The 19,744-nt window shown below is 39.8% G+C and overlaps 1 protein-coding gene across 4 annotated transcripts in view; it reads right to left on the minus strand.

Moving 5' to 3' along the window:
- The window catches only part of KIAA1549 (KIAA1549 ortholog), a 141,746-nt gene that overhangs the window by 53,170 nt on the left and 68,832 nt on the right, over positions 1-19,744 (minus strand). For all 4 annotated transcript variants that reach the window (XR_005952214.1, XR_005952213.1, XM_041398760.1 and 1 more), the window contains exons 2-6: positions 17,003-19,681; positions 15,461-15,549; positions 9,394-9,571; positions 7,627-7,754; positions 5,955-6,138 (exon numbers count right to left, since the gene is read on the minus strand). Coding sequence is in view for 2 of the 4 variants with exons in the window: in XM_041398760.1 (XP_041254694.1) it covers positions 5,955-6,138; positions 7,627-7,754; positions 9,394-9,571; positions 15,461-15,549; positions 17,003-19,681 (3,258 nt within the window). In the remaining 2 variants the exon portion in view is untranslated. The remainder of the gene's footprint in view (positions 1-5,954; positions 6,139-7,626; positions 7,755-9,393; positions 9,572-15,460; positions 15,550-17,002; positions 19,682-19,744) is intronic.

Genomic DNA, 19,744 nt, shown 5'->3' on the forward strand with positions numbered 1-19,744 from the left:
AACACATATGATTTGTGTTCCAGCCTTGTGCAGGGGGAAGCATTTAAAAAACCACCACCTTGATAATTAGTTTTTTTTACAAAACCCACAAATAACCACATGTAGAAACACTGCTGTAGACAAACCTCGTGGCTTTTCTGCTTGGCTTGGTGGCTCCAAACTTCCTAATGTCTCAATTTTTCAAAAAAAAAAAGCTCTGCTGCAGAGGGAAATCCTTGCCCCAGCAAGAAAAACAGTCTGAGTTTCGACTGAGTTCAGCAGAGATAAGATTTTTCCCAAGGTTTCCACTGGAGAGCAGTAAAGACATGTTGGGAATGAAGTGAACATGGGGGCTGGGCCAACAGTTTCCTCAAGGGAAGTCTTAAGCTTCACTATGGCAATAAGGAAGAAGAATGGTCTTAACTTTCTCAAAATATTTAATCCAGATGCATTTTGTTATGCATTATACAAAGGTTAATTTTTAAACCATTTCAAGAACACAAAGAACGCAGCACATAACAATTAAATGACGTGGCCCATGCTGGATCAATTTAGAATAAAGATGTCTACAGTTGTGGACTAGCTTGCCACTACTCCACATTTCAGGGAAGTAGAAAATTGAAGTTTTTCTAATTTAATGATGCAAGAATTTGCAGACAAGTCGTTCTCTGTCAGTGTACCAAAAATCTGATTCTTTTGCCCATTAAAAAGCTTAGGAATTTTTTGGTTAAGCTAAAATCAAAAGAATCATTAGTACATTTTACCTTTTATTTTCACAGATATATAACTAACTCCTATTGGAAGAAAAAAAAAAAAAAATCTGGTTATTCCACCTTTATTTAAGTAATAGCACCACTAGCTTCAAGAAGACTACCTGGCTGGTACTCTGTGAGTTATTATTCAGAAGGGTGCTAGAACATGATCCTTTTTTTCTGAACAGGAAAACCTAGCCCTCTATGTAAGTGATCATGATGCATTAAATTTCCAAAAATCTCAGACAAGCAAAAAGCACCTCAGAGTCCATTTAAACACACCCATTTATTTTTGGCATCCTGCTACTCGATTCTTCTGATTATAGCTTTTAGATTGAAATTCTATTTACTTTAGTCATGCAATTGTTTACTTCAATTTAGAAATGGAAGCTGAACAAAAAAAGCATAAACTAAACTGAAAACTGATTTTGTTGTTTTCCAACTCATGGAAAGAGCATGATAAGGAAATCAAAAACCTTCCAGTGACCATAATGCTTTGAACTCCTAGCAATTGTGAGTTTTTTCTTCTTTAACCCAAAATCATGTTTTGCTTCAATACTTACTGTGCTCGTCACACTTTTTCGAATTAGTACTTGAAAATGATTTAATTCATGCAAATTGCTGGGTGACTATTCATTTAAACTTTTCACAGAATTAATGCAAATTAAAAATAAACCAACTTGAGCAGAAAATCTTGACATTGAAAAGGAAGATGTGCTGTGATCATTGCCAACTAAGACTAGATTCTAAAACCTGACAAAGAATGCTGAAAATTGGCAGAAGTCAGCAAATCCAGTTTCCAATTCTTACACCACAGGTCACTCTAGTGTCTCACTGACCTTGGGCTCATCTGGAGTCTCAGCACTGCAGTAAGATCAAATTTGCAAGATTTCTGATGTCCTCTGGAACTAACAATTACAAACAGCACTGACTGATTGTTATTCTGAGGGGGAAGCTGGATAGACAAAATGCAATTATTAGCTAGATTGCAGCTGGTCTGCTAATGACTCTGGATACATTAATGAAGTAGATGCTGGCATCATTAGAAGATGCTAACAGGCAGCCCTGGAGCACCATGCCATGTAACAGCATCGATCTGGTGCTGAATGAAAAGGGAAAGGCTCACCTGCTCACCCACACACCTACTGACAGCAGCCTAAAGCACACCACTCAGGCAGCATGGCCACTGCCAGATGTTCTAAGGACCTCTGACTCTCTCCTACAGATGTGTGGGACCATGCATGATAGAACTGGTGTCATGCTGATTGTTCTTATTTCTGATCAATGGAGAACAGCAGTAAAAAGCATGGAGGGAATGCAGTATTTTAAATGAGAAGGCATTAAATGTAAAATAAAGATTCCAAGCAGATACTGGGGTGTGGGCAATAGCAACACACTGTGTCTGTTTCAAACCTGATCCAAAATCCACCCAAAAAAATTTGCCAAATATTTCTGCAGTCCTTGGACCATATAATACAATTTTATATTTATCATATGGGCCTTGCAACATCTCCAAGACAGCCAAAATAGATGACACGCATCAAAGTGTACTTAGGACTGAAAAAATAGCAAGTCCCAAGGTAATTCTCTCTACTTAAAGTCCTAATAAAAACAAAGAGCTTTATTCAGAGTAAGTTCATGAAGGCAAATATTGCCATCTACTCCACAGCTAGTCTTTTACTGGTCCTCCAAGAAATCTGCTAGCCATAAAGAAATGCCAAATATATAGTTTCTGCTTATTTTTAATGATTAGACTTGGTTTTCTTTCTGCTGACTTGTAGGTCATGACCATCTAACCAATTTACAATCTGAAACATGAGCTGTAAGATGGACGATGAAAAATAAGCATGAGGAAGGTGTAAACTGGACATTTCAATAGAAACATGTTGCTCAAATCACCTAGAAGTCTTGTGAGGAAAAAAGAAAGTCTGGAAGTTTCCAGGTTTTGCCATTTTCACAACCCTATTCCTGCAAAGAACAGTCCACACCTGCCAAACAACTTTCACTCCTGATCCTGACTCTATGTGAGTGGGGAAAAAACTGACAAAGAATTCCTGGTGGTAATGATGGGACAAACCACACAGTTAAAATTATAAACAGGACATATTATTTATGTGAATAAAAATGATGAGAGGACAGTGTGTGAAAGACAATGCAAACTGAACAAGTGGCAAGGAGCAAATACACTCTGGAACAAAGCTCATATTTGAGATATTGATGTCAAGGTCTCACTTAACAATGCAGAGATGCACAAGTAGCTTTTCTTGGGTATGACCAACTTCAATCCCCAAAGCTGGGGGTTGAGCCCTGGCACCCAGCTCACCCACAATTAATTTCTTCAGATGCAAGTACAAAATCTACAAGATCATGCACACAGTCCTTAAGGGAATATGAAAAGTCACCAGCAAGTTTATCAGGCATGCTAACAATTAGTTGTTAGCATGCCTGATAAACTAAGGCATAAATGGCACAGAATAGTATGGCATGGAACATTTCATATTTACATATGAACACTAGCAGACACAGATGGTTTACATGTAAATATCCAACATTCCTAGAACAAAAATCACACTGAAAAACAGAGGTTTGCATATTAATTGGCACAGACCGAAGCAGCTATATCAATCTAAGGTGTTCTAACACCTTCCCTGCTACAGTTGCTCTGTAGAGCAAGGCAAAGTATCAATGCGGAGTTCAGGGCCTAGAAAACAAAAACATTTAGGCATCTCCCTGCTAAAGTAGCTTTGAGGATCTGCCTGTTGGTCACCCTCAACAGTCTGTTGAATAAGATGTTTCAGGAAGGATCTGTCCAATGCTGCTGAGCCTTTGGACAGGATTTTTGGCTCTGAATCTGAAGATCTAAAACCCTTAGGCTCAAAATCCAGTCACAGCAGCAGTGTAAAAAAACTGTAGGAACAGCTCAAAATAACTTGCTGTGATTGTCTCACTGATAAAAGAGTCTGAACTACATTCATCATTTCTGTGCTTGCTGACAGAAGGACACACAGCTCTAGTAATCTGAGAAACTACGTTCCCACTTTGCCAACTTCCCAAATAGCATCAGAGCTGGTATTCCAGAACAGTGCCTATTAAAGCACTACTGAGACCAAACTGGACCCATTCAAACCCAAATGTGCTGTCCTACAATGGGCTCCATCTGTAGTAAATGTGAGTTCCTCTAACAGCAAGCAAGTCAAATGCTGACAAGATGTTCCTTAATTTGGGACATCTTATCCACCAAATCCTCACATTTTCTACATTGCAATCTTTGGGAAGATCTTATAGTTCCTAAAAATCTGAGCTCTCCACTCATCCTACTTTATTTTGTTTTGTTATTGACACGTGAAATGACCACAGGGCTCCACTGGCACTGGCATAATCCCCACTGACCAGGCACTGTACACATGCAGGTAACAAACACAGGGACAGCTCCTGACATGAGCATTAAAGTAATTTCAAATTTCCTAAGTACCATCAAGAAAGGAAAACAGAATCATGGAACTGTTTGGTTTGTAAGAGACCTTTGGGGTCATCTAGTTCCAAGCCCAAGGAGAACCATGTACATTCATCTTTAACAGGAATGTCTTCCCCCTGGAACCAGCCCCTCTTTCAGGCTACACCAGCCTTGGCAGAAATTCTGTGGTCACTTAGTTGCACTGTAGCTCCATTGCACAATCCAGAAGATGGATTCTCAGCAAGGGGCAACCTGCAAATACACTACAAATATAATTTCAGATGTGGACAAAACTAAAAGCTGTAAGGGCTGATGTAGGCTCTTACATCACAGGAAAAAAAGCATCCCTCAACACAAAAAATATTACCAGAGACTAAAAGCTACCTGGACTCAAGCTCAAATGCATAAAAGAGAGGACACAGAGTAAAGAGAGGTGTCTTTCAAGCAGTCAAGGCAAAAGCAACATTTTATTTGCATTCAGTGAGCAATAAAGACCACAGCCGACAACGTGAGCTGTTCTGTGGCTTCCCTGATAAAAAGAAATGCTAGTCATCCATGGACAGGGATTCTCAAGACTTGGTCCTGGCTCCACTAAATAGACCTATCACTGCATAGAGCTCACACTCTCTGTGAGACTAAACGAGAACAGAAATGCTTAACAGCAATGTGTCAACAACCTCATACATCTTTTATTTGATTATGGGAGTAGAGGGATCAAAAATGCTGAAAACATTAAATAAAAAGCTTCAAAAAATTAGCATGCTCAGAGCGCATCCAGTAAATGGGGAAGTGTCCTGTGCAGTCATCTTACCTAGATTGAAAGCTGTTAAGCTCAACAACTTCTCTGTTGACAGTGACTCTCTTTACAGTATTTTCACTGACACACACAGCTGCATAATGAACACTAGCTATTAGACCTGATTTTCCACTAAATGTTTAACTATATTGTAAAACTCACTGTGTCTATATCTACTGTAAACTACAGCTCACAGAAATAACTCCAAAAATTAAAAAGCATGGTGAGATAGGAGAAATGGGGAATTAATGGACTGAGTCAATGACACCCACCAGCAGGAAAAGGCAAGTACTATTCTCCCATGATCTTGCTCATGTTCCTGAGTCATCTGAAAAATCTAACCAAAATAAGTTGTCAAGGCCAAGTGTCAAGCAAGCTCTGTTATGCAGGCAGTTCCCACTCATTTACGTTTAGGATGATGGTGGTCTGAAAAAAAAAGACTTGCCATGCAAATGTACATAAAAAATGAGAAAGGTAATACCCTAAAACATAACAGACTGCATAGACAAATTAATTCAGACTGTATGGGCAAATATCAACTTATGTAGCCAGTGTCCCAGGAGTTTCTAGAAGTCAGAGACATGGTTAAGGGCAGCACAACACTGAATCCTCCTGAGAATTAGAAAAGGCCTTTCTAGACATAAGCACAGAGAAACACCTTGGACTGCACTTCACAGCAATACTGATCTAAGTGATTTTCTTATTTTTAGACCTGGACTAAGACCAATGAACTGACAAAGCCAGGTTAAGCACAACTGACCCAGCACAAAAGGAAAGTATGATGACAAAAGCAGCAAGATGCTGTAGCACCAAAATTGATCAGAAAGAGGCAGATTTGCCCCGCAGAACCCATGATTTAAGTTAGGTACTTGAAGCTGCATTATCACTTATGCAAGAAATAATTTTAAAACTGTAGAGAGGGAAAATACTGGACAGAAGTATTTTGCAGTATTGGATAACAGCAAATACTCACGTTCAGCAATCTGCTGCACAGGAAAGCCCAGATAGAAGCTGAATTCCACCACGGACAAGTTCCTGAGCTGCTCGCTGACTTCGGACCCATTTAGAAAACCATCCCTATCTCGGATGGCAAAAACAATGCTCACAGGGCCCTGTCGAAACGCCACCCCAGGCCTGCTTAGAGTTATATTCAGTATCTGAAAAGATAGCATTGAAGCAGGGTCAGCAAAATCAAATCACTGCCATTTCCATCCCTTCCTTGACAGATTTTTCTTTTTCCTCTTATGTGAAGAGGGGGGCAATTCACATCAAGATAGAGGAACACCTGTTCCAGACTGGTTCAGCCAGCCAAGTCTCAGAAGAGGCAAAGTTACATGTGCATTCCTCTTCAAAAGTCATCCTTTAAGGGCAATCATAATCCAGAATGATCTGACAGCTACAGCCCACAAAATGATGAGAAAAAACCACCTAGCAAGACAGACAGCAAAATAAATCTAGTCGTAAATAAGTCTTAGATGAATGCCAAACTGCATGGAACAGAAGAAAGGGATTGATTACTGCAAAAAAAGTTCTGAAAATGGATGTTCTCTTGGTAAAAATCTCCTGCACCATGCACACCCAAACCCACCAATTGTTAGAAGCCTTTTTGTGGCACCAATATACACAGCAACTGTATTCATGCAGATAAACCTCTTCTGAAGTTGTTAGAAGCCTTTCTGTGGCACCAACATATACACAGCAACTGTATTCATGCAGATAAACCTCTTCTGAAAAATAAGAAGTATTTTAAGTTGGCTAAGCTGATAGTCCAAGAAACTGTTTTGCATATTCTGTCTTCAGTCTATGCAGTAACACTGTGTTTGAAGTTCTGAGCACTCTTCTATATGTACTACACAGTACTTTAGATACTCTAAAATTTGTAATTTTTCTTCCTGAATTTATTTTAGGGTACAACAGATGGGTATTTATGGCATCAGTTAAACAACATAATAGAATTTTTACTGAGTTTGGTATTACAACAAAGTTAGATAAAATTTAAGAATTCAAACAGAAGAGGGAGTTGATCTCATTAAATGGAATTACTGACTTTCCAGGGAGCTCCAAGCTCTGCTGTGTGGTTCAGGGCTCTGCACATGTGCACTACCTTTCATGTGCGAAGTTCCAGTAGCAGCTGTCACAGACATCGTATACTGTAAGTATTTCTAGACCTCAGAAGCAACTAGCATGTTTGCTCACATGATGGCAGGGTCATGTAACTCCTATATTCCCTAACAGGGTCTCCAGCATGGCAATGAGACCCGAAAGCTTTCTTTCAACAAAAACCTTTTAACCACACCTTAGTCTTTTATAGTAAACTATGATGGGAGTGACTCTGGTAAGGACTGGAACAGTTTTTATTTGAGAAATTATAAACCCTATCATATTCAATAATGCTTTTGGATATAAACCATCACCTTGGATCATTTTTTCAAAAAGCTTGTAAAAGCTTGTAACATGTTGTGCCATATTATTTTTTAGGGGGAAAATCCCAACTGACTTCATGACAAAGCCTCATAGCTCTACATGACCTAGACTGCAAGTGACAGCCAGAGAACACTTAACTCATTTTATTGTCTGGATGAAACACAGGACAAGCAAAGGTGAAGGGGGAAGAGGACAGACACAAAATACGCTCATCCTCTCACCTGCACAGTGAAATTGTAGAACTCCTGGTGCTTGTTCACCTCCAGGAATGCCATTGTCAGCCCTCTCTCAATGCGCTGGCTAAAGGTGCAGAATCCAATATCCACGTTTCGAGGTACAAACTGAAGCACTGAAAGAAAAGGGCAATTACTCCTACAGAAAAGTTCTTCCATGAGAGAGAACAAAACAAGCAACAGAATTCACAGGGCTATCATATTCTTCTTTCATGAAGCTCAGGACTCATTCAGTGAAACACCAGATGAAAATACATTAAAAATACATTTTGTGTTGCTGCGTTAAATTCTCTAAGATTGGTTGTAGCAGTAATTAGATCTCTGAAAAGTACTAGTGACAAAATACCCACTGTTTCCTCTTGTATACTAAAAGACCTTCACTACATACATGTGGCTAACTTCACCTCACCTGACCACTGAATTGGCCACACTGAAATCTTGAGCACCCAGCCAATCCATGAAAATCATCAGAAAATGAAGCAACAAATATCTCTTTCTTGTAGCCTGAAATACAGAATTTAGCTTGCCTAAAAGGCTACATATTGGATCCATTATTAGCATTGGTCTAATACTTTCAAAACACTTAGTAAGCTATCTGTTAAACTTAGATATAGACATCTTTAAGTTCAGAAGAGAGAAAGAAAGACCACAAGGCAGAAAGAGTGAATGAAGAGGAACATGATCAGGCACACAGACCTTAACTACATGCACATCTGTGGATTTCCACATACAGTCTTACCCAAAGAAATGCTAGGTAGCTTACAGATCCTAATAGCAATATTACACAAGGTTCAAACCCAAAAAATACAACTCCTGTCTATCTGTATAACCACGTTAAGCAGTGGAAAAAGACATCGCACCTGCGTAGTTGAAGTGATGTCTTGCCATACAATTATTAACAGAGCATAAATAGCACACACAAGCATATCTGAACAAAAGTACCATGTTGACATTTATTAACTCTGCTTGTATTCTCAGTCCCTGTCACTACCTCATGACAGCCAACCAACCAGGCAAGCAGTTTTATCATGCAAACAGGGCCCAAAGAAGATTTTAAATGACAACACTGACTCTCAAAATCTATTACATGGGTACTATTTTGCTTTAGATTATCAGCAATCAAACTTCGCATGAACTGCTGAAATACAGCAGCCATGGAAAGCTGAATACTACATAAGCAATCCTCCTGCTCATGTTATACACAAGAAATCAATCCTCCTGTTCACCAATTCTCCTACATCACAACACACAAAAGGCAGCTTTTAACGTAAGTTTAATCAGAAATTGACACAAGCATTACGAAGTAGCTGCACTGTGATTTTATGAATGAATATTTCATAGATTTTTCTTGTCTCTTCTCACCTTGAGAAGCAAGAGAAAGAGCACAACTATTTTGCAATGTACCAAAAAAAAATCCTGAAAAAACCACGAAGTGATGGGGTTAATTATTTACAATTTACCACCTGTCTGCCACAGACCTGTAAATTACGTCATTAACAAAAAGACTTAAGATTCGCAGTAGAGCAGAGGTTTTGACTCGACCTTGCATTGCAAGTGAAGAAGTTTGACTCAATAGGAAGCTACCTTTTCCCCTCTGTGTCAGGAGGAACTCACGGACCTGTAAATTATGTCATTAACAAAAAGAATTAAGATTCGCAGTAGAGCAGAGGGTTTTGACTCGACCTTGCATTACAAGTGAAGAAGTTTGACTCAATAGGAAGCTACCTTTTCCCCTCTGTGTCAGGAGGAACTCACCTGTCTGAACCTGGAACCTGTTGTCTGGCACAGTGAAAGAAGGATGCAGTGAGAGGATGATGGGGGCCTCCCCACGAAGAAGACTGCTGTTCACAAGTGCATTTATGACAGCTATTGCCGCGTAAACAAAGGGACCAGATGTCACCAAGAAAGCAAATTTGGGGGAAATTTTATAAACCTACAAAAAAAGAAAAAATCAGAAATTAAGAAAACTCAAACATGTCAATGTTAAATCTGTCTAATCATTTTAGACCTACACAGTCTCATGCAGTTCTCCAAGCCACCTCATTGAGAGGCAGGAAGATGAAGTCTTTATTTTTCAAAGAGCAGCAGAAGCACACACACAAGTGCTGTGCCTTGCAGCCTCTGCTCCAGTGCATCAGAGGCAACTCCCCTGTGCTAAATGCACCTACTGGGATCTCTTCAGTACAACACACTAATCTCAGCACTTCTTGATTTATCACATTCCCACGTATTAGCACTCTGCCTTCCCTACATTCTGCTGGTGCACATAACATTTCCCATACAAAATTCCTGTTTACTTACTGAACTGCTTGCATAGCTTCTGCATTTCAGTCATACACCACATAGTGAATGCATCCTATACCAATCATAAGAGGCACACAAGGAGTAAAATGCACATAACCAATGCTCTTTAGATATAATTTTCACTCTCAAGAAAACTTTATTCCAGGGAACACTTCTACCTGCTTGTTTCAACACAGTTACCACATTACAATTCTCCTCTTCCCATTCATGTCCTGACTTTGAATCTTCTTAAAAACCCTGAGGAGTCTTAGACATAATGTAAAAAAAATGAGATTGCAAGTTAAATATAAACCTTGAACCATGCAGACACTCTCATCCATCATTTCTCAGCCACCTAAATAGAACAAACAAAGGGTTTTATTTATTTACACATATTGTAGTATCTTCCCTCCTTCAGAGAAACTCTCAACATTAAGAACACCTGTTTCCCCACCATTACTTCCTTCCTTCCTTCTTTCTTTACTCCCCCAGTTTGCTTTATTTGCCTGTGGCAGTCACACTTCGATCCATCATTTCTCAGTCACCTAAATAGAACAAAGGGTTTTATTTATTTACACATATTGTAGTATCTTCCCTCCTTCAGAGAAACTCTCAACATTAAAAACACCTGTTTCCCTACCATTACTTTCTTCCTTCCTTCTTTCTTTACTCCTCCAGTTTGCTTTATTTGCCTGTGGCAGTCACACTTCAGAAGTATTTTGGGAATATCCAACAAGGTGGCCTCATCAATAAATAATGTAAACCAGAGACCCAGAGTTTCTGATAAATGTGCAGCTATTCACTGAAGGGGTGCTAGCACCTTGCAGATGCCATGCTGGGGAAGGGATGTGTTAGATACCTTCAGCTTCAGGAACAGCCTTATAGAAAACCACAGTGCCACTTAAATTGTGACCCACATATTCCTTTTTGGCATTTCTGCTGTAGTGTAAAGTGATGGCAACTGCTGTTGAGATGAGACAGCAAGCAGCTCTTTCCTGTCTTCTAAAATGCCTGCATTTCAGAGAGCTCAGAAGAAACTACCAGAAGAAACTACCTCAGCAGCAGAAGGAAATGAGAAAAATAATCTATGCTGCTCATTATGCCTTTTTCTTTCTGGGGTTTATAAAACACCCAACACCCAACTTTTATTTAAATGAATTTAGATCCATAAAACTCAAATTTGTTTGATATGAATTCTGTGCACAGCTCCTTTCAGTTCCTCTTATCTGAAATTTTGTTCTTTTATCTCATGATGAAATAATCTCTGCAGCTTCAGTTTGTCAAAGAGAAACAGCAGTTAAAATGGGTAACACATGCCAAAAGAAAGTTGCCCATTACTTGCAAATGAGACTACTTAAAAGGCAAGAAAAAGAGGAATTAGAATTACAAATCTCAGTGACAATTTGCTGGCGATTTCTGAAGCAGTATATGCTGAGGAAGAGAGGCTTGCTGCAGCCAGCATATACTTATGCACTGGAGTTGGGTATTTCAGATACAAAAACAAGCCTCTGTAACCAACTTAGCTGCCTCCATCTCTGACTGGTTGTGTAGCACCACAGACAACCAGGAAAGCAGCCCTGGAATTAATTTTTTCAGCTCAACAGCTAACACTGGTTCTCTTCTCTGCTTCACTGCATCAGAAGAGCAACAGCAACTCCAGAATGGACATCCAAAATAAAAATACACTTATAACAGTAATTTTGAGGTAGGCAGATTAGAACCACTACAGAAGTCAAAACAATAGCTATTTCTGCTTGAGATATTGCAGGCTTGTCTAGAATTAGCTCTCTTCAGCCTAATCTAATATGATAGAAATAACAGACCCATGACAGCATGATGCTGTCTACAAGCTAATTCACAGAGAAGCCTACAAAGTTATCAAGGATAGATGAGCACAGCTCATGACTCTGGAATCATGATTAATGAATGAGAATAGCTGCTCTTGGCACAGCTCTAATGGTTCACAAACCCAGCCATCCATCCATCCAACTCTCTCTTGGAAGTTTCACCTCTAGTGCTAGGACAGCTGGATGCTAACAAATTAGGTGTTTATACATTTTAGAGTGTCGCTATTAAAGTACACAAGCATGGATTTCTTATATTAAAATGTACAAGTATTTTAACTTTAACATCATGGGCCAGAATGCCAGAGAAGAACACAAAACTCCAGTGCAGTTTGGAGCCATTCCCACCGCAAAAGCAGAAACCTTCAGCAGAAGCAGAGAACTCTCACAACACAGAGAATTAAGCCATCCCTGCTCCAAAGTGCAATGACTAACCCAACTCTGCTGTTCCCAGGACACAACCTAGCTCATTCCAAGCTACCCTCACAAGAGAAAGCACATCCAGCACAGAAAGTTTTTAAGACTCAGTTTACTAAGGCTAGAAGAGTATTTAGGAAAAACATGGCTATCTTTTCTTTGTCCCTTATGATGTTTCGTAAGCATTTGCTATGATTATTGTCTGCTAAAATACTTGACCAGATGCACCTTTGACACAACCTAATCCATGCCTACACTCCACTGTATTATGCTGTGTACACATCTGGCAGAAAGCATCAACAACTGATTTTCTCACCACCACCTTATTAAGAATCCTATAAAGAGCCTGTAGAGGGTGTTTAACTTCCTGAAGATGGACTACAAAGGCTCACAGGTCTTAAAAATACCACAAAGCTTCTGTTTCTAGGCACATTAGGATCCTGAGGCAGCAGTTCTCACTGGTTTTGCACACCTCAGCAGTACCAGCCACAACTTCAGCAGTGGTGAAGCAGCAATGAAGCTAGTGCAAGCCCACAAGGTGGCATCTTTGAAAGAATAATTTACCTGGCAATGACCTGAACTCCACATTTTGAAGGCAGAGTTCACTGATTTGGAATTATAGCAAGTGGTAGGTTAAGGACACTGCACCAAACCCACATTAAATACAACAACAAAGTGGCTAAGGTAAAAATGCCAGATGCGTGATAAAATTTCCAAGCACAAATGAGGCTGGCAAAAACCCTTTTCCTGTTGGCATGAACTTAATAGCACCAGAGGTCCTGGTAGTGAGTCACTGCCAACACTATTTTATTTTACACCCCAGTGCAAGTCAAGTCAAGAGAACATTGTCTAACAGATCCTACCCAAGTGTCATAGGCTTTACATTACAGATTGTTGACTAAAATTACTCTTACTCAGACAATAGGGTCTTATTCTTTTGCAGATGCAGTATGTCAAGACCAACTAGGAAAAACTTTGAAATTTTTGGTTATTCTCACTTTGCTGTAAGGATTTTTCTAGGGAAAAAAGTGACAGAAGTCTTTCACATTTGGCAGTATCCTGCCTCCTCTTTTTTCCACTTCAGCAACTCACAACGTTCAAAACAATAAAGTAGCAGAGACCAAAGTTTCAACTGAAAAAGTTGAGGGCAAAAAATGCTTTAATCCTCCTTTCCCTGCTAAACTTGTTTCTTATTTAAAGTGAGCAGCAGTTATAACCATCACTGCCATGGATTGTATTTTTAAAGCATACATTACTACAAAGTTAAATTTAACTGGACTGTCTCCTGATTTACTGTACATTACATCACAGCGAGGGAACATCTGTGAGCTGTAATAAGAGACACCATAAAAAAGCAGCTTAGAGAAGTGCACTGCTTTACCATAACTTGCAAACACACACAGTTTCTAGGTACTTTCAACTAACAAAAGTCAGGTCTGTTTGATTAATTAAGTTTAGCAAGATGGAGAAATGCTGTTTAAAATACTGCATTACATCACCACTTAACATATTGCTGTTATAGACAGCTCTTTTTCAAACCAACAGTTTTTTTTAGTATTCCACAGTTAGAGGTGAAAACATATTTGTTAGTGATTATTTTTAGTGCAAAACCCATATGATAGCAGCATTCTAGAATAAGCAAAACTGATTCAGCAAAGATGTCTTTCCTTTAGATAAAAAAGATTTTCCAAAGGATGAAGTTAGACTAGCTGCACTATTTATAAAAACAGTTACTTCTGAAAAGGTTTAGGACTTCTTAGAAGCTTTCTCCCTATTGAGAGCTTTACAAGGCAATAGTAGGCAGGAAAGGCAGGAAATTAAAGGGAAAAATATAAAGTGAGCTATCAAATGCTTGTTCCAATTAACCTTCAAATATTAAGTAACACATTTTGTCCTACTGCTGTTAATAGTAAGAACGTAAAGCTTCCATATTAATGAGCTCTGTAAGGTCACTGAAAATTAAGTGCGTTTCTATCATTATGAACATCTGACTTCTTGACTATTCCAGTTTGCACAAACTGAAGGTATAATTTACAAACCAGAAGAAAAACCTCTTTTTATATATAAAAAAACATCTACATAGCTCGTGAGCAGGTGTTGCTACAAGGACATAAACTACCCATAATTTACAGAGGCAGCTCGCTGTAGCTGAAGTTTGGCAGGAATTTATAACACTCCTATCTTGACTTAGTAGTAAAGATGTACACCTTCAAACATCACACAGGAGTTGTTTAATTATTGAGTGCAGTGATCATGGGAGATGCCAAAATTAAAGGCATCAAGCAATTCTGTGCGCGGAGAAATGCAAGTTATGTTCAATGAACTGCTACTTGAGTTAACTACAGAACAAAAATGAGATCACTGACGCACAAAAGATCATCTGGTACTGGACTGTGACAACTAGATGAATACAGACATGCAAAACTGCAAGTGCAGCTGAAAGTCATCTACATCAATAATTCTACTGAAGTATTTCCTCACCACTGAACTATCTGATTACACAACAAAGTACCTCCATACTACCCCTATGGCTTTTCCTCTCAGAGAGTTTGACAGAGAGGTGGGGAACAGAGCCTTTAACCCTTATTTCAACTAGACAATCAATTTGAAGTTAGAAAACAATATTGAAATCTTGTTCAAAGATGATTCCTTGAATACCAAAGCAAAGAAAGCTTTCAGAAAATCCCAAGAGAACAGCTATTCCTGTGAGAGGAGTAAGGACAGGAGTTACATCTACCTGAAGGCTTAGAAATAACATGTTACTATTGCACACCTGATTTTTTTTCCCCCTACCTTTTTCATCTGCCAAATCCGGCATTTGGGATTCCACCACCTCCCCTGCAAGTGTTGACGGTCTCACTTATAAAATAGCACAAGGCTGTGCAGAAGGTTTCATTTTGTTTAAAGTGCCAAGTATGTAGTCAGCTAGCAGAACAAACAGACCTGCTTAACAGGTTTTTAAAGTGCAAAAGTTCTTCAGTTTCAATTCACCAGGCAAAGGAGGTGAGCAGTAGCTTTTGGACATGACTTGCTCACCTCTAGCAAAACCAAGAAAGGTCTGTCCTAGAAAATGATGGCATTCTAAAAGTAAAGAAGTTGACATCATGTTCACATTAAAAAAAAACAAACAATCAAAACATGACTAACATTTAACTTAAAATAAAGCTCTCTCTGATACAGTATCTATGGACTGTTTGAATTACTGTTTTAGCTTTTGAACTAAACCCCTACTGTATTACATTGACCAAAGAGTACTTGTACACACTTCACACACTTACCTCTAGCTCTACTGATCTCCTGAACTGAACTCTGAGCACTTCTCTGATGGATTCACTGACATTTCGTAGAACAGCTCTTCGGGCCAGCACTAGAAATTAACATCAGTCAGAAAATACCTTTTAGCTTCATCTCTTAGGTTTTTATTCAAAGCTGCATTTTCAACTGTGCAGTGCATGAAAAAGCAGGTAGTGAGATCAGTTGCATCAAACAGGTAAGATGAACAACAAGGACTGGGTAAAGGTGTGACTGTATCCTAAGAAGTGACTGTAAAGTTTAAGGAACTGTAAGTTTATTTTCTATTTTTTTCTTTTTCCACAGCTAATGTCTTTAGCATTCTGAGTAAAGAAACTTTTGAAGAGCCACTGAGGCATTCAAATGGGAAAGTAGCAGCATATTTAGTCTGACTTGTGAGTGAGTTCGCTGTCACAACATAGTTAAAAGTTTTGTAGGCAACACATGGAATGCAGATAAGGTCAGAAAAAAGCCACAGAAAATATGCATCTACTTTTCTCTTAAATAAAAAGTAAGCAAACATGACATTAATTAATGAAAGGGATATCCACAGAGTAAGAAAGAGCTTTAAAATCCCCACATCCCAATAGATGTCATGTCTGTTAGTCACACCTGACACTGTGACTGTGGCTTAAGCAAACAATTGGAAAATGTTGTGTTGTCATCCTGCATTTACTTTCCATCAGTAACTTGCCTACTAAAGTACCCAAATTACATTTTAAAAAAGTCTTCCTCATCACTAGCATAGCTAGATCACCCGCATATCTGGAGGATGAGATTACGCTCATTCTGCTTTATTTCTTGCAACTAAGTTTTGAAAGTAAAAAATATTGCTCAGCACAAAAATGCAGCTCTTCTGCAGCTGCCCTGGATTAGTTTGCTGGCACTGTTTTGTTAACAAGCTAGGAAGAGGCAGCAAAACACCAGAAAAGCAAACACAGATGCTAAGACAATTAATTTTGAAACACACTAATGTCACTTTTTCTGGTTACAAACACACCAAATCCAATTGAAAGTAAGTATGGGAGGAGGTAAGATACAAACATAAGCTAGTAAGGTGAAATTATAAACATGGTTGCAAAACCCAAACTTCTTTTTAAACCAATTCTCCTTTTACATATTACAACATTACCTCACATGCAGGTGTTTTTTAATAAACAGCAGCAACAACTGAAAGGAGAAACTTACTCAGTCAGAACATTAAAACAGTTTGGCAGAACAGTAACATTCATTTACAACCAATGAAATGATAAAGCAGCCTCTAACTCAGAACACTTGTATCAGCAATTTTTGAGAACAATTTCATTCTCTGTGCAGTGTAATGTATTTGTAACTCTCTCTCACAATGGACTTTTTTCAAGTGAACTCTATTATTTTTAACAGTAAATGATAAATCAATGCTTTTACAGCTCTTTGTCTAAATTTACGTCATAAGGTTCACTTAGTTAATCCAAAATCTGCAATTTAGCTAGTGGTTCATATTACAGTGGCTTCTGAAAACCAAAATGAAAATGCTGGGAGTATCTTACCCGCAGTGACTAGGTAGGCATCAGGAACAGTGATGTCGCAGACATACGGCTGCCTGGTGGTAGTCACAGCAGAGGTCACAACCACCACTTCGGACTGAGTAGTGGTCCTCACAGGGGTGGAGGAGAATGTCCCTGGGCTGCGTGTAGCGCTGGTGGCAGTGGTGGAAGGAGCTGACGCATCAGCACCAGCAGTTACACTGCTTCCTGATGGAACTTCATGTCCAGGGGGAGGGCTGGCAGTCAGAGGAAATTGTGTGGGAGCAAACGATGAGGTCACAGACAGAGATGCTGTAGGAAAGGGCATTATGCTGATGGTGTCAGCATCTGATGCAAGATTGTCAGGGTCTGTGGGAGGAAGGGCTGTGGGGACACTGCCCCTGCTGCCAGATGTTAAAAGCAGCGTGGGGTTAACTGTAGCACCAATATCCTCATCAGAACCCAGAGCAGTTGAAAGTAGAGACGAAGCTATGTTTAAGACAGGAGTTGCTGGAAAGGTAGTAAACGAAGAGATCAGATTTGTTTCACTGAGCAAGATGCTGCTGGTAACAGACTGGGTGTCGGAGGTGGGCAGCACCAGGGTAGGAACCACAGAGTGAGAGGTGGAGAGTGAAGGCTCCAACTGAGAGGTAGCTCCTGTGGCAGCTGAGGTAAACACAACTTCAGAGCCCACTGGCAGTACCGAGGATGCTTCCAGAAACACAGATGACTCTGAGGGAAAATCTGATGATCCCATTGTTTCAGGAGCCCGTGCATCTGGAAGGGATGATACATTTGAATGAAAGTATGATGTTTGGCCAAGATGTAACTGAGAAACCTCGGCATCAGTGGCAGAGCTGACAGTGGTAGCTAAGTCCCAGCTGGTAACATCCTCAGGAAGTACCGATGTCCCAGTCAACAAGGTCTGAGGTAACAGTGTTAATAAATCACTTTGCATGACAGAGTAAGAATTTAGCACGGTCAGTGATAAAGACAAGTAGCTAGATTCAATAAGAAATGGTGTTGATAAAAGATTGGATGGAAAATCTGAAATATTTAAAGACAGTTCGTCCCTTGTAGATGTCTTGCCAAGCAAAACCACGGATTCTGATGGCATTAACTCTGGCAGTTCCAGCAAGGTTGTCTGACTGACTGCAAACGACGTGACTGGCTCACTGGGAGTGATGGTAGAGTCCAACAGAGCAGTGGTGGCACCAGGAATGTCGACATGAGTGCTTGGAGTCAACGAAATTGATTCAAGAACAGGGAGGGTCTGGGAAACAGAGATGTTCAGTGACATTTCCCCAGGGAGCTGATGGAAGGAGGGAGATATTGTTATAGGTGTTCTAATGTCTGTATTGCTTAACAAAAACATGCTTGAGTCAGGGATTTCTGCAAATCTTGAAGAAAGTGAAACAACTGGTCTTGATGGAAAAGAAGTATCAAAAATCTCAGGTGTAGGTTCCTCCAATTCATACCCATCAGTAATTATAGTTGTAAATGCAGTTATGCCTTGTACTTCAGAGGCTTTGATGGACAAAGTTTCAACATAATCTCCTGAGCCTACATCATGCTCTGGTGCAAAGCCTGCTTCTGGCAGAAGTGAAACAGAGTCACAATACAGACAGTAACTGTATGATCTCGTGAAAGGCACTGGACTCTTGAGCTCACTGACAAGCTCTGATTGACTTGGTATTTCTGAACCAGCAGGCAAATTTGGTGCTGTAGTGGAGAATTCATGTGTAAACAGGCTGGCATTAAGAACTGTATTAGAGTTCACAGAAATGGCAGCTGAATCAAGAGGGAAAGACACAAGTGGAAGACTAATAGGATAAAAAGCAGGCTCTGCACTGGCTGCTGAAGCTGGTGTGAGCCAGGGAATGCTTGGAGTGGGGTCAGTCCTTTGACTGAGAGATTCTGCTGCCCTGCTACTCACATGGGTGTAAACATCACCATACAGGTCTGCACGATGCACTGTGGCATCTGCGGCCCCAGGGCTGGTTTCTCCCAGCAGCTTGAGATGGAGAGGCCATCCTTCTGAAGCACCCCCAAAAGGCAGAGCTGTTAAACTTGCATTAATGTTTTCCTGTGCCACAATTCCTGTGTCAGAAGGAATGGAAGGGAAAGGAACAGCTGTATTTGGAGGGTACAACAGCAAGTCTCTGCTTGCTGTTAGTATTTCAGGATCTGGTACAAAAGGCTTTAGCTCCATAAGAGTGTAGCTTCGTTCAGGGACAGCACTCAACAGAGTCTTCTGCTGTGCAGTTTCTGAGATATCATACAGTGAAGAAAGGACAGATAATGAAGGTGTTAGCAACACAGTTTCTAACATTTCTCTTGATGGCTCTACTGTATTAACTGAGTGATGATCTGTTAAAACTGCAAAAGACTTCACGGGAGGAGTCCACTGTGCCTTTGAAAAGGAGCTAATAAATTCATCATCACTTAGGAATGCCTCATTGCTCCTTACAGAGACATCTACCAATGGCGTACTTCTCCCTTCTGAAATCATGGCTGTTTCTTCTTGGCTAAGTAAAGTCCCATCAAAGGAAGTGGTAACTGATGATAAAACTGTTTGAAGCAAATTACTTTCTTGGGACTCCAAAGTACTCCTTGCTAAGGCGGTTTGTGTCCTGCTGCCTGATATGCTTTCATGCACTGCTGAGAAAAAGGAAAAATTCTGCTGCTCCAAGGATCTCTCATCTAAATCAAGAGGGAGAGAAAAACAAAAGCCAAAACAACAGATCAGCACAAGCAGTAAGATGG

The sequence above is a fragment of the Onychostruthus taczanowskii genome, unplaced genomic scaffold (genome assembly GCF_017590055.1).
Source record: "Onychostruthus taczanowskii isolate IOZ18803 unplaced genomic scaffold, ASM1759005v1 scaffold15, whole genome shotgun sequence".
NCBI lineage: Eukaryota > Metazoa > Chordata > Aves > Passeriformes > Passeridae > Onychostruthus > Onychostruthus taczanowskii.